The following is a 16,659-nucleotide window of genomic DNA, read 5'->3' as shown; positions in this document are numbered from 1 at the left end:
TTCAGATACTCTCATTATTATTTCCTACCAACAATACAAGAATGATAAATGGGAACTTCTGTCATATCAGAGATGAGGGACCTCCGAAGGAGCACTTATACATAAGTACAACTTACCTTTCCCGCCTTGATACTTGCATCGGAACTTTGGTCTTACATTGAAGAACTTCTCCGCCATCTTCAAATTACTTTTTAGTTGGAGCCTGTTCATTCGATGACATGTCCTATAAGCCCATACACCTTGTAGTTCAATTCCCCATGAGGGAAATGTTTAACCTCAATCTACAATCAATTTCATCCTCCACCAAAACACTTACCATTTATCCTGCTACTATTTGTGATAAAATTCGGCTGCATTTGAAATGCAAAGCAAACGAATCAAACAGAAACAATGAAAAAAATTGTATTGGACACGAATAAATTCGATTTCCTTGTTCTACAAACGAGATGTTGCAACTCGTTCATTCAACAAATTCTAAACGTAAACGCAGAAAGTAGCTGACGGCAACATCGGCCAATTCGGGGTCTTTCGCCGCATTAAACAAAACAAACTACATATAATGATACAGTTTTTGAGAAGACACATTTCGAATTGAAATGATGTTGGCCTTAATAAGACCCGCCAATTTAAATGTTAGAAAATTATTAAAGATTTTATTCAGAGTGTCCTAATTATTTGTGCATAGTTGACTGCTTCGCGAGTCAGGAGACTACTCCTTAAACAAAGTTTGCACCAGAGAACTGCAACCGGTGGCATTTTTTCGTATTGCAATCTTACCCACAAAATGTCGGTGTCAGTGAGTAATGCACTTTACAGTTATTCCGGACGACAGTGCTCGTGTCGAATATATCTCATATATTGTGCACATTATAAGTGAAGTCCGAAGGCATAATCGATTCTGCTGCATGTTTATGGGATCGATAACATATTTGCCGATTATTTAGTCATCGCCGACACGTCGTATCGATCCGACACACTGTAAGATTCGTTACAAACACCGACATACCGTCCGGAATAACTGATAGTCAATTCAATTCAATTCTTCTTTATTGAGTCTTCTTCTTTTTGTGGTACAATGGATAATGAGCGAATGTACATTTGTTATACTTAGAACTATTGTTGTCTTATTCTAATACACGATGGTCATGTTCATTAGCTACATGCTTGCAATGACTACTTGTAAACGTATAGAGAAAATACGTAGCAAAACAAAAGAGGAAATAGACTTGCTCGCGGCCTATACCGATTGCTGGTAATGCAAGGGGTGATTACCAATAATAAAAAATAAATAAATAATTAAATATAACAAAACATTTAAAACGAAATAACAAGTTGGCTGTTAAAACAGTGGCTAACAGTGTAGATTATTGCAAGGGATATCACAGTGGTATTAGTATATAGATATAAATAAATCGAATGCTCAAGTGAGCTATACTGGTTTATAGTATATGATAAATTGTATACAAGTTATAAAAAATCACATATTAGGTTGCAAGTGTAGATGGCTTGCTGAGGTTATCAGGTACATGTTATATGTAGTCAGGTAAGTGTAGAAGGTGTGTATTTGAATCAAGAATTTATCCTCTGTGTGTTCTAGGAATCTTCTTGTAAAATGGTTCTGTAATGGGATGGCCTGGATCGCTGTTGATGTTTTCATTAATTATGGCCACTGATGATAAGTAGGACGAACCAGACCAGTGTGAGTTCTCCTCCAAGTTATAAATCTCTTTTAAAAGGTCATTTTCATGATTGGCGAGTTTCTGCGCGAATGACATATGGAGGTTGAACGCATATTCGCTGAAGGGTTTAACTTCAGACATGTCGTAGATGGAGTTGTTGGAAAATTTTTTGTTCCGTGAGGCATAATGTTTATTAATGCATCTCCGCAGAATTTTGCGTTCAAAGATTTCCAATTGCTTGAACACTATCGGCGAGATGGTGAACCAAATTGGGAATCCGTATGTAAGCAGCGGCCTGATCGCTACTTTATACAAAAGTAGCTTGGTTTTCTGCGGTAAGTGTCTGTTATTCATTATGTATGAAAAAGACCCTAAGACGCGTTTTGCCTTTTGCAGGGTGTTCCGGGCATGTTCATTGAATTTAAGTAAATTATTGAAGTTGACCCCAAGGTATTTAATAGACTCCATAATTGGGATTGCAGTTCCGTCCAATGAGAGTTGTAGAGTTTTGCTTTGCGGTACAACTGATCTGTGACATTTCCCCGAGGCATTCCTTATGCAAATGGCTTGGGATTTCGCTGCATTTATTTTGATGCCCCATGTTTGGTAATATTCATTTATGAGACGCAGGTGAGAGTCAGCTTTTCGTAATGCGTCAATAGGAGACAAGCTGTGTGCGTAGATCAAACAATCATCAGCATATAGAATGGCCTGTGAGTCTGATGTTGTATGTGGGAAGTCGTTAAGGAAAATGTTAAAAAGATAAGGGGCTAAAACGCTGCCTTGGGGGACCCCACTATTTACAGACCCCATTGTGGAAGACTCATTTTCAATGTATACCGAGAATTGGCGATTTGAGAGGAAGCTTTCGACTAATTTAACAAGATGAGGTGGTGTTCCTAGTTCTGTAAGTTTGTACAGAATTCCTTTATGACATGCTGAGTCGAAAGCTTTTTCAATGTCCAAGGATATTGCTACGGTGCAAATTTTGTTTCGTAAGTTCGCCACAATATCATTGTGGAACTTGAGAAGCGCGTGATGTGTGCCGTGTGCCTTCTTAAAACCAAATTGAAAATCTGAAATGGGTTCTACAAGAAAACTATTCTCAAGTTTTTCTTTTATAACATTTTCAAAGATTTTTCCAATGTTGGATAATAATGATATTGGGCGAAATTCTGACAAGGTGCTGCTGTCTGGTTTTTTCTTTATCGGCAATATCTTGGCTTTTTTCCAGCCAACAGGAAAGTAGCAATTATTTATACAACTGTTAAAAATAAACACCAACATGTTTATGGCTGATTCGGGAAATTTTTTGAGAATGAAATTTGAAATCCCATCCATGCCGGATGATTTTTTGTTGTTTATATATTGTATGATGTTTTTAACCTTTTCAGGGCTTGTAAAATTGAGCGTATCCGGATTGGAAATTGCTGTGAAGTGGTCGTCAAAAGAGTATATATGGCGTGGGATTGATTCAATGCATGAATTCACTCTAGAAGCAAGATCAGGAACTGGATGTTGAGGAATGGTTTCTTGAAAAACTTCGGAATAAAAATTTCTGAAGTGCTCAGCTATATCGGCGGCGTTTGTAATATCAATTCCATTGTGATTGATTTTATTGCAAAAGGGAAATTTATTTTTCCCAGTTACTTGATAAATTTTTTTAAAAGCGGAAGGACCAGGATTAATTTTTCTCAACGTATTATTGAATTTATTGGCTTGTTCAATGGCTACTGATTCTTTTATTATTATTTTTAGAAGTTGGATTTGTTTGGACAGTATTTTATACTCACTGGATGTCCTGTTTCCAGCGCGATGAAACATTTTTTTAAGGTCTTTCTGCCAGGAGTACTTCAACCTGAAGAGCTTTTTTGATCTTTCTGAGAGGGGAAATTTTCCATCTTTTATTTCGATCTGCTGTGAGTGATTGTTATGGATTGTACTGAAAGAAAAGTTAAAATCTGATATTAATGAATCAATTTCATGATTTTGAAGGTTATTGTTTGATGTAAGAATTAATCGGCCAATTGCCTCATCCATATCGTGACTGAAATTATTCCAGTTGGTGGTGGCATATGAAGTAAAAGATCTAGGAATTCTCATAAGTGGTTCGAGTTGATGAAGTTGTAGATCCAGTTTAATCGGAAAATGATCGGAAAAAGTTGGAAGTGATTGTATTTGATAATTTTGGTTAACGGCATCAGTGAGCTGAGTGCTGACGAGAAAATGGTCAAGAAATGAGCTGCCATTAGGGTAAGAGGGCGTAGAGTCACAAATTCGTATGATGTCAAGCACGTTGTTATCAAGCCAAGAGGAAAGAGTTCTTCCGTTTGAATTTTCATTGGAGTCGCCCCATGTTGGATTTTTTGAGTTCAAGTCGCCCCCTAGGATAAAGGCGTCAAAGGATTTGCAGAAAAGGAGCAATTTTTCAAGATCCGATTCTAGTGTTTGTGTAGGATGATTACACGGGATGTAGACGGAACCAAATAGATATCGCTTACGGGTACCAGATGACATAAAATCAATTTGGACAAGGCAAGTATTCATACCTATATTGTTGAGAAATACTCGATTGAAGTTTAGACAATTTTTGACGACCACTGCTGTTCCAACAGGTGAGTTATCGGTAACAATATTGTATCCATTGATTTTAACTTTTCTATTCCTTCGCAGGTGACACTCCTGGATGAAACCGATGTCTATTTTGTTGTGGTGTAGCAAGCTTGCCAGATCTAATTGTCGACTAGTATCATTAAGTGATCTTACGTTGAATGAAATTAATTTTATAGACCTATGGATCATTGTTAATGAGTTTGATCTTATTAAATAGACGCTTGAATTCAGTTCTTGCATCAGACTTTGACATGGTTTTGTAATTGGATAAAAATATATTTATTTCCTGTTCCAGCGTGAGCTCTTCAGGTTCCATAAAGTAACTTGCTAAATTCATGAATTCGTCTATAATACTTTTTGAAGCATGTTGAGTGGCGGGCCTCATAGAGGGTTGTTGTTGAAAGAGGTTAGAAAAAGTTAGTCCAGGGGACACTAAGGACGAAGTTATGGCACGGTTTACGTTGTTTTTGGCAGCTGCCTTTTCTTCTATGGCTTTGTTTATTCTTTGTTTTCTTATGGCGACATACTTTTTGTATGTAGGACAGCCTCTCCAATTAGCTGGGTGACCAGCTTCACCACAGTTATTACAAAAAGGTTCCGACTGATCCTCTCTGGTACGGAGACACTCACCTGGTTCATGGTCGCGATTGCATTTCACACACCTGAAAGGGGAATTGCAATTCTTCGAGATGTGACCCCACCTTTGACACCTACGGCATTGCACGTCAGTTTCTTTTTTCTTGGGAACTTCCCATTTGATGATTTGGTTCAGGATACCTCTAACGTTGGAAAGATGAGAAATATCCTTTCCTGGTAGTAGAGTTACTAGAAATAAACCAGTGTCGAGATTTTTCTTGATGGAGCTAGTTGTCTTAAATTTGGTGACATCTGCAATTGTGTTTGGTACCTCCTTAGTAAGTTCGGTTTTAATGTCATCTATTGCGGTATTGGCAAATAGTCCCCTTAGAACTACTGATGTCTGTTTAAATTCTTTTGGAGTGAATGAGTGAGAGTGTATTTTCTTCTCACGTAAAATTGACATCATAGAAGTGTGTACTGCTGGATCTGAGAAATATATTTTGCTTTTATTTTTGTTTATATTTTTTACTTTAAATGAAAAAGTGGGGATTGTTGCTTTCAATTTATCAACAAGTGTTGCAATGTTGACATTATAAAGAAAAATTGGAGGACACCATTTTAATTTAGAGTTGTTTTTGTTCTCATTACTTTGTCTGGTTTGTTGATTTTTTTCTGGCTCGCTGCGGCCAATGTCAATATCTGCCAGAACACCTAATATGCCGAATCTATTCTGGTCATGGGGGTTGTGATTCGCCAATCTCTCGGATAGGTCGGGGATTGTTATATCTATTGGTGATAAGGCGCTTTCAAGTCGTTGCCGTTTGCGATCATTGGTATTAATTGTTGTTTTAGAATCAGCTTTGCCATTGGTCACAGCCGGTGGATGATGATGAGAGGTTGTAGCCACAACCTCTGAGACATCAAATTCCATGTCATGGGGCAAAGTACCAGGCATCTTAGATGCAGTTATATGCAAATAGGATGCCTGATAAGATGTTATTTATGTAAAAAAAATCAAATAAACTTGGATAAGGAATTCGCGCACAAAAAAAATCATGTTAATAACTGATAGTCTGTAAAGCGCATAAGTCATATTACCATTTTACTTTTTCTACTTTTGCGCGCTTATGGTCTACGTAGCGTACGCTACCCTGCGCTTTTCTGTTTTTTGTATTTTATAAATTTAATTTGTAAAATATATTTTCAATAAATAAATAAATATATTTTAATTTCAATGGGATCCAAGAACATTATCAAATTTCATACATGCGAACATATAATAATGCAAAAAAAAAAAGAAAAAAACAAAACAAAAAATATGTATATATAACGTTATTGATATAAGATTGCTGGTTCAATTTTTCATACAAGATTGTTGTTTTTTTTTTATTAATTGATGCTTTATATTTTAATATAATATTGTAATGTCCGTTCGAGTAGTACATTGTAATTCGTTAAATTGGTCCTTTAAAGGCTTTGAATTGCTTAAATAAATAAATAAAAAAAAATTTCGACTTTTTTAAATAATGTAAAATAGTGTGCAAATACCTAAGACCATTAACGTTATAAAAGTAAAATGTATTCGAATCGACATTGCGAAAATTTGAATTTTTTCACGAATAGTACCATACAAAACTATTGGAAAATTAGCGTATACATCTAGTTATCAACACAATTTCTACATATTTACACAGGTGGGGGGTTCTATATTTGAGGTTAGCCGCTAAAATCAGAATTGGACCACCTTCTGCAGTAAAATAAAAATATTTTCTAAAAGTAACCACGAAAATGGATTTCCAAAAGTATTCGATGCCCTTATAAACTACTTAGGCCAGTACTAAGTTGGCATTATAGCGCTAAATTGGTCATTTTTTCACGGGTACTTTTCTATAATTATTCATTTTACCGAAAATAAACATTTTCAATTTTTGCATTGGATCATTCCCATCCGAGTTATAATAAAATTTGCAACAAGAGGATATAATTTTATTCCTTTTTTGCAGATTTAGTTTTGATTTTAGCGGCTAAACTCGAACTCAGTACCCACCTTTTGAAATAAATGACAATTATCTTTAATTTGTCTATAGCCCACCCAAGAAAATATGTCTCGCTATGTTTATGGTTGACTGTAGAGAAATATAAAAGAAAATTCAATTACTCAGGCACTCGGTCCCGTTCTCTTCCAGATTTAACCTGGCCATGAATATACATAGTTCCAAATACAGAAGATTTGGAACTACTTACAAAAGATAAAACTCCGGTGAAAAACTTGTTAGTGTTCAGTTGAAACAAGGATTACCGCTTCGAATGCAAGGCATTTATGCTAACGTCCGGTCCGTATTATTAGTGTTCTCCTTTTTTACGTGTTCATTGAATATTATTGCATTCGTTGCTTAAAAATAATATAACTTTATTTAAATATAATGATTGACTCTTAACAGAAATGAAAATTAACATGTTTGATATCTAATTATGCATCTGCTGTTTTTCTATATCTTATGTATGTAAAACAATATATTAATAACATTATTTAAAACAAGAAATATATGAAGATTCTAACAATTTTTTGATTGTAATATCCATTAACTATAACCACGATTTCCCATTTATGAGTAAATTATGTTTTTCTCATAACACCACTTTTATGCGGTGTTATCCTCTTCATGGTTATTACATATATCCTTAATATAAAATCAAACAGAATAAGCAACAAATTTGTAAAACATGTTTAACAATGATTTATTTTTATACAATTTTTTGGGGCAGCTTTAGGTAAAAAATATCTATGTGTCTTAAGAATGAATACTTAAGGAAACTTCCAAAGAAACCCATTCCAAATAAATTGAAGATCAAAATAATGTAACGAACCTAATTGATCATAATAATATTAATCATATATTATTATTGACTTTAATAATATTACATATATACGTACGTGGAAATTATGCATGATTTACCAGCCTTACTGTTTTACTAGCTGTTACACAAAATGAATTTTCGCATAATTCTGGCTAGGATTTTCTTTTTTTAATTGTTGCACAATAATTAAAGGCATATGGGCCTTTCGGTTAAACCGTTCCTTCAAAAATATAAAATATATGCCTTTCATATCTGTAAGTGAGCACAACATGTTTTTTTTTTGTAAAATTTCATTTCAGGCACATACGATTTTCCATTGCTAATCAAGACGAAAAAAACAAATGAAATCTCCCATTTATCTTATTTGATTTTCAGTACTGTAGAAAAGTGTTCCGTGTTATCTGGAAACTCTGTGTGTGTTGTATACAAACTATTTGATGCAATGGAAGGTATATTCCAGGGAAATGAACCCGAGGAGTTTACTTATTACTTACTACTTAACTTAATGTTTCACATCATTTAAAATGTTACAAACTATTTGTTGATTTCAGTGCGATTGGCAGCGACTTCGGCCAGTATGAGTAAATCTGAGGTAGACGATATTGTATTGTCATTTAAGTTGTGTTTATTCTCCATCTCTTCTGGGGCTGTAGACTCCAATAATGTAGTTCGTGATGGTAGTGAAGGTGATGCTTGTGGTGGAAATGATGAAGTCATCAAAGGAATGATTGGTGATGTCGGATTAAAGTAGTCAACGGTAGAATTTGTTGGACTATGTTCTTGTGGGTCTTTTTCACTCTTCATATTCTTATATGAGGTAATAACTGGTGACAATGGTGCTTCTTGAAAATAACAACACCCATTTATGGTTAGAGGCATCAGTGAGGTAACTTCTTGTTCAATCGCTGACACATCACGACGAGTAATGCTCTCCTTGCGAGCTTTACGTTTCTGGCTTCCAACTGCTTGTTGTTGTTGCTTTCTTTGTTGAATAATTGTCGTTGCTGTTGTAGGCGATAAAGGTTGTGGTGGAGATACATTGAATGCAACGTCATCTTGATTATTTGTACAACCATTTGCTCCGTTCAAATTATTATTGTTACGATTTCCCCGCTTTTTAGCATTTAAAGGATATTTTCTTTTCTTCTTTGTATTACGTTTTCGTTGCAAATAGTCATCTAAGCTCAAGGCAGGAAGATCTTTAATTTTCTCTTCCAAATCAAAATTTGCAAAGTCATATGACTCTAACGATTCGATGCCAGTAGACGATTTTTGTTCGATAAATTTTGAGTCAATGGCCAATTTATCTTGCTTGGTAGGTTCCTCCTTACACAACTTTATTTCTCTGATATCCACAGATGGTGGATTCCTATTATTTACTTCGGCTATTGCCACACGTTGGCTTGATTTCGATTTCTTGATAGCCGGTGCAGCTATCTGACCAGAATTAATCAGTTCTTGGTATATTTTACCCTTACAAGATCTTGCACTTTTCTTCTTTGGTAACAAAGCATCCTCTTCGCTACTGTTGCTGGAGAAACTATTCTCGTTATAGTAACGTCGTTTTAATTGAAGATGTTCAAGTAGTTTTTCATCTGCAAGTGGCTTCTCCTCCTCAACACTACCAGTGATGTGAGACCTCATGAATTGTGATGTTTCGCCCAAAGCTTCTTGTAAAGCACATTGTTTCGTTATATTTTTGTCCTGTATTAGTTGACTTAAATCACCCATTTGCGCCTCATCCGCTAATTTAAAGTAGTTAGTACTACTGCGTGTATTATTGCATATGGATTCGGAATCTACGATGGGACTGCCAAAAGAACTGCCCTCGTTTTCACACGAGCCAACAGTTATGGGTCGAGTACTAAGAGTGCGCAACGGTGGGGCCGGCAATTTGTACCATTTAAAATTGGGATTTGCCGAAAAGAAAGCATCCTTATTCTAGAAAAAGGAGTAACAATTGATTACTGATATTTTGATATTTATTATTCCGTGACTCACAACCATTACTTAATAAAAGCTATGGTTTGCATGGTTTACATTAGGCCAACCACCCGATTTCCGAGCTTTCACTCATCCACCCTTGCCTAAGTAATCACCAAAACAAAAAATTCCGAACATTCATATCTTTTCATCTATTCATACTCGACGCCAATATGTGGTCAAATAACTTTGAGCGTCATAAAAATGTGCCTATCAGGAATACTGTTGGTTATTGGACTAATACATATGGAGTTTCCACGTGAAGATTTGGTTTTGGTACACCTTACATGTGCAAATTTTTTGTCATACAGTTAGTTCAGAATTACAGAATTCATAAATCTCAATATATTCTCAAATTTAGTCTTAAAATACAAAAAAAAAAACAACTTGTATCGACTCCCATTTATTGTCATAACTGCCAATTTCTCAATAATTAGGGGTCTCCCGTATACATGGTGCGGGAATGGATTTTCACATATTTACGATCCCACTTTCCTGGATAATAACTGCGGTCATTTTACTCCACTATATTTTGCTGTTAATACTACACAAAAACAATGAACTAATCGTCTCGAGTCGATTTTGAGCATCATGAACAGGCAGTAAGTGAGTCCTTATAAATAGGGGATCACTTTACACATATCTTGCGTTTGTAATTACATAATTTCAAAATATTTTAATATAAGCCGATAGCCTAAGGCTATGTTCACACTAGGCAAATATTTGACCAAAATGAGTGTCAAACATTTTTTTAGAACCATTTTCAAAATAGCTGGATACGATTTATGGAAAATAATCCTAACGTGATTTTATACATCCAATATGAGCTAAAAATGCTTGTCAATGACAAGGGACTTTCTTTTTATAGCCGATTTTCACATTGCGGTGAAACCACTTAGAGAGGCTTTGAAACACTCAGAAAAGTCAGCAGCATTACTGCGAGGGGATAATCCACCGCTGAAAAAAATTTTGGTGTTCGGTCGAAGCCGGGATTGAACCCACCCATGTAAGATGGGCGTGCTAAGCATTGCACCACGGTGACTCCATAATTATAACAAAGATATGAATAAATAAATAAAAAAATAATATTTTAAAAAAATATTGCAAAGAATTTTTTATAAAATTAGAAAATGTCATTTATGGTGATTCCTATAGTTTAATTTAATTTTTGTAATTTCATAGTTCTTTAGCTAACATATTAGCAGAACACGTGTTATTGCGTTCCCGGGAATGGAAAAAGTCGGAGAAAAATTCTAGCTATAACGTACACAAAAATGACAGTTTTTTAGAACAATGTAAGTTTTTTTTCAATCTCAAATAATCTGATCTGTCATTGGTTTCCGTACGGCAGTTTGAACGTTTGTAAACAAAAAACGTAAGTTCTAAAACAGACTTTTAAAAAATAGAGAAAGAACTTGCAAATTTGAACCAAATTAGTCAAACGATGTAGCAAAAGACTTTTTTTTAATCTTGTAGCTTTTACAAAAATGTGGTCATAAGCCAGGAATATAGAACATGTTTTCAGTAACAACAAACACCTACCTGTTGTGCTAAAACTGTAAAGCTCGTTTTATCATTCGCATCTAAAGAAGCCCACCAGTCGCCCAATATTTTGGTAATAGCTCTGAAAGAAGATTTACCAATCTATATTAAACATAGTTCAAATACTAAGTGATAGGTATGTACAAACCTATTTTCCAGAGTTTTATATCTCTCCTTTACAATAGCACGGTGACGTTTGCAAAATATTAGAAAAGCATTCATTGGCCGACGTGCATGATGATCAGGTTTTACCAATGACGAATCATTTACATTGACATTCATAGCCGAAGTATTCACAACTTGACTCTCAACTGTCTCCACATCTACTTGTAATTCAGAATCCTCATCGGCATTGTGTGTGGAGGAAGGTGTCACTGTTTGAGATGTCAAGCATTTGTTGGCTTTAGCTAATTTTGTTGAAATAACTGATCCATGAGACGATGAGTTTGATAACTTTGCAAATTTTCTGCGGTTGAAAATATCTTCGTAGTCACCATCTAAATCAATCAAGTCATCCTCTTCCACATCGTAATCAGCATCATTATTGTCGTCTTCTGCATCGTCTTCCTCTTCTTCGTCGTCGTATTCTTCATCAAAACTGTGTCGACGACTACCGTTTGGTGACTGATTATCCGTCTTCAGCTTGGCATAATTGTGGACACTTTCAATTCGTCTATAGGCATGCTCTTGATCCTCTGTGCGCTGTGGTAGAATGATCATCATTGATTTCTGTGTTGATTGTTTATTTATAAAACCATTTTGTTGTTGTTGTTGGTTTTTGAAGTAAAAATGATTGTTGTTTGTTTCTACAGTGGATAATGTTGACTTACTATCGTCATGGCTATTTTTATTGCTGTTAATGTTTTTAATATTGCTATAAATACGCTTATTAATTTCTAAATTAAAGGCACTTTTGTTTTGTATATCAATTGTATGCTTCATATCTAATGCTTCGTTAGTGCAATCATATTTAATGTCGTGGGGAGCACCAGTATTATCAACACCGCCATCACCAAGAGGAGCACAGGCTGAGGTGGTACTTAAAAATGTACCAAAAGCATTCCAGCAACTGTTATTTTGCAACTTTGTATGATTCTCCAAATGTTGTACTTTAACACGTTCGTGTCTTAGCGGTGATTGTTGTGTTAATGGGAGTGATTGTTCACCAATCATTAATGTTGTTTTCATTTTATCATCCGCATTGCGTACAAATGTGTAGTAAGTCCTTGAAGTGGGCGTGTGGGATGTTTGGTGATGTATTTTGGCGGCTGAGGTGCTATTAAACTTATCCATGATTATCAACTTAGGTTTGAGAAATTCCAATGTATTTACACTATTTAGCATCCTTGATTATTTTTATATCCACCGTTGGTAATTGGATTATATATACCTTGTTTTATTCAAGAAGTCTTTCATCTAAGACAAGTAATCTGAAAAACGTAACAATAAAAAATTATACTCAATATAATACTTCATCACGGGCAATATTTCCCAATTCATCTTTTTTGTTTAGTGAAGGATATGTGCGCTTGTCTTGGCTTGCTATTAAAAATATTGCCTTCATAATTGTTTCTTAATTGTTTTGATACTGATGCTAATAAGGTCCAAGAGAACGTAAATTGATTAAATGAAATATTTAATATTTTGTTAACTTTCTCGTATGTCGTATAGAAATGGTTATAAGTAAAAGTTGAAAACGCGATATCTCTCGAAGGAATGGACAAATATAAAATAATCATCCTCCTTTTAGTAATTAATCAGAGGGTAGACCACCGCTTAGTAAATTTATTTAAGCGATTAGCTGTTTTATCGGAACGATATTTTTATCTATGTAAGTTAGTTAAACCTGGTTTAACAATAATATATGTAATACGCAATTTGTGAATACAATGCGAAGTTTCTTAATTAAAATACAAAATGTAACTTCCACTTTTGTCAACGTCAGCCTAAGACCCAACATCGCTCAAAGGATGGTAAAGTAAACGCTCATTTCACAGCTAAACTTGGTCTCGCTTTTATTTTTCTCCCCGCTATAGGTATTCATTTCCTACATTGCTCGATAGGAGTTGTAGTAGATTTCTACACTTTGAAATCTGCCTAAGAAGTCATTAGCTACACCCAGAAAAAAGTGACCCCTTCATTAAGTTAAAATGAACTCATTGTGAAGAAAGTTGAACTTCGTATAGCGCCAAAGACATTTTTATTTGTTTGAATGATGTGATTTTCGTAGAAATTAGGTAGAATGCATTCCGTATATTAGTTAACATTTTCCTATATTTATGTACCACTATACTACAGAATGAAAAAATTTAACTGAATTGAATTCATATATGGAATGATTTTATTGAACTTTTTTCATTCATTTGGACAAATCTTACATATTTGTGGTAAACCTTTTACTTCAAATTTAGATCTGCTTACCTTACCTTAAATACAATTTTATGTATTTATATAAGCAATTTTTTCTTCAATAAAAGACATGTTTTATTAATATATTAAATATATTTATTTAGAATCAACAGCATCGACTGGCCTTGAAATATTAAAACACATTTTTTCTTCTTGTAGTACCTTTCACTTTGAATAATTTGCTGCCAAGCAATTTTGTCCACCTTTTACAATTTCAATACTTACAAATATAAACAAAAAAATCCAAAACCAATTTTTTCACAAAATGGTAGCGTCACTTAATATTACCTGATAATTGAAGATTCCAAAATGAAGTCGAATGAAGGGGTTGTTATTCTGCTGGTGGTTTCTTTTTTATAAACCAATTTTCATTTTTCTCACTAATTTAAAATAACAAATATTTTATATATTTTATTTGTTTTTTATAATATTATTTTACTATATTATTTTTTAACAATCTCTCCATATACCATAACAACGCGATTCCAACTAAAAAAACAACCCACGCGCAAACATATCGATTACATCAAAGACAGGTATCGATTACAGGTAGATAAAAGAAATGTAGGAAATTTTCCTATATTCTAACAAGTGTGTTTCCTTAAGTTTTGAAAGGATTGAATACTTATTAGTACGAATGAACTAAAAGATTTTTCTATGCCAAGTGTTATTCGTATGTATGATAAGCTTTCTATAATAAAGGAAGTCAGAATTATCATTTTATAAGAAATCTTACTAAATTTGAGGAAACTTGGTTTTAGTTCGGTTTTTGTTTATTTTTACGAATGCTTTGTTATCAGTGAATAAAATTTTCTTGTTCAGTAGTAAATTCTTATACCCAGCGAAGAAAACAGTATTAGTAAAATTCCATGCCCTATTCTAGTTTATGAACTACTCCTAACTGCTTTCAGTTTAGGATTTTTTTACTGAAACAAGTAAATTTTATTATTTCACACAAAATATTAACTGAGTGGAAATAAAATGGCTAAACTAAATTGATGAACATTTTTTCCTTTAGTTTCGAAGACACTTTTTTCTGGGTGTATGACTTCGCCTTTTTATTTTGTTAAAAGAAAGTGTCCTGCCACTTTCTGCCAAGTTTTTAGTTTTCTATTTTTTTACAGAAAGTCTCATACTAATTTCTTCAAAGTTACCGTCACGGTCTATCTATAAATTTTGTGGTAATTTAATTTACTCCACAAAATATTCCTAAAAAGGAAGGAAGTAATTTTTTAACAGCTTCATTCAGTAGTAAGGTACTTTCATGCACTCCTGTGATTACATTTTTTTCATTTGAGCACAACTTTCATTATCAGTATTTGCTTATATTTTATTAATGGCATTCATTGGCGTAGCTAAAGGGGTTTGTCATTTCGCCCTACCAAACACCATACAGTATTTCTTCAAACTATGATTATATATCCTTGAATTAAATATTTTGTATTCTTCCCGCCTACACGAATTAATGAGGTATCTTAACAATGAGCACACATTGTAAATTTCACCCCTTAGTAGAACGTTGCAAGCTATGCCAATATTTAACTGACATTTGTGACAAATAAAAATAAAAACTCAAAATAAAATTATTTTATACAAAATTTTCGAAATATTCAATATGCTTTAAAATGATGACAGAAAAGTATCGAAATAAATGGTTCTCATAATAGATGGTGACAATTACTTTAATTCTTTTTGCGAGCCGTAACCTATTTCCTCATATTTCGAAGCACATATGGATACATTTCCATATTTTAATTTGACTGACAATCAAAGTGGTATAAGTCGGCTTATATCCTTGCACTGAGAAACTAATGAACCCACAAGAAAGAAAAATTTTGTTTAATTTTAGAAATTTTAGAATATTTTAACTAAACAGTATTACACTCGCTGACATGACCCATCATATCACTAAATAAGCAAATATTTTTCGACTAATTCAAGAAAATTTATTACACATAAATAATTTTTTTTTCACTTGTTAAACAAAGTTTTGTAGTTTTAAGGGCAAAAATATTGCAAGAATGTGTTTAGTGTCATACGAAGTTCAAGATGGACGCCTTTACAAATTTAAAGAAATACTGAACTATTTTGAGAGAAGTACGAATTTAGTAAATCTTTATGCTTCATTAGCGTATAATTTTTTCACCGTTTTTTAGTTCATTAATTAACGTACGCAAAAAATGATTAGAGTAAAGAAAACTTTCTTCAAACATATTAATTCCATGAACTAAAATAAAGTTAAATTGGCTTTAGTGAAATAGAGGGTTCATTTTTTTTGAATGTGGATTGTGTTATATTTTATATTAATTAAAAAAATGGTTTTTCTCTCCCTATGAAACGAAATTTGAAACCGACGAAGTTTTCTATTATTGGTAAGGTTGTCTCCTTAAACGTTGTCACGTTTGCTCTCAACGATATTGGTTTACCCTTAAACAAACAATTTTAGCCACAAAAGAAAACTAAGTTGGACTATATTTTTGTGTAATACATTTAAAACCCCCAGTCAGGTTATGATACAGTTTTGTCATTGCAAAATTAAAGCACTAGATATGACTGTCAACATAATCGTATATTACACAAGGGAACAATGGTTCTGATGATTAAGAACTGAATATTGTTTTTAAGGTTATTTGGAACGCTGAATCCAAATCTGGGCTTTTTTTTCATCAGCTCGACATTTCGAGATATACCGTTAAAATTAAGTCACTTCCGCTACATATATGGGAATATCTTGAAAACTGTTCGCCATATTAAATTAAAAAAATCCGTAACTCCGAAACAATATTCTCTTTAAGGCGTGCTTACATTGTTTTTCAATTTTGCAAGTAGTTTTAGAAAAAATTAGAAAAAATTTGCTATAAATTTCAAATCAACACAAAAAAGTTCAATTATTATAGATTAGATGACCTGATTCTATCCCCGAAAAAAAAGATTAATTTTCTGACATCGGTTTGATGTATTTTCGTAAATACATAAAAAACGAACCCTCTATTTC

General features: G+C 33.7%; 1 protein-coding gene across 3 annotated transcripts in view; it reads right to left on the bottom strand.

The window, feature by feature from the left end:
* Positions 1–7,256: 7,256 nt before the first annotated feature.
* The window catches only part of bbx (bobby sox), a 41,802-nt gene continuing 32,399 nt past the window's right edge, over positions 7,257–16,659 (bottom strand). For all 3 annotated transcript variants that reach the window (XM_075302413.1, XM_075302414.1, XM_075302412.1), the window contains exons 2-4: positions 11,404–12,685; positions 11,256–11,337; positions 7,257–9,671 (exon numbers count right to left, since the gene is read on the bottom strand). In XM_075302413.1, coding sequence (XP_075158528.1) covers positions 8,265–9,671; positions 11,256–11,337; positions 11,404–12,599 — 2,685 coding nt within the window. In that variant the 5' untranslated portion in view covers positions 12,600–12,685 and the 3' untranslated portion in view covers positions 7,257–8,264. The remainder of the gene's footprint in view (positions 9,672–11,255; positions 11,338–11,403; positions 12,686–16,659) is intronic.

The sequence above is a fragment of the Haematobia irritans genome, chromosome 3 (assembly GCF_050003625.1).
Source record: "Haematobia irritans isolate KBUSLIRL chromosome 3, ASM5000362v1, whole genome shotgun sequence".
Classification (NCBI taxonomy): Eukaryota; Metazoa; Arthropoda; class Insecta; order Diptera; family Muscidae; genus Haematobia; species Haematobia irritans.
The sequence above is the reverse complement of the archived record's forward strand: the minus strand, read 5'-3'. Positions and strand labels throughout refer to the sequence as shown.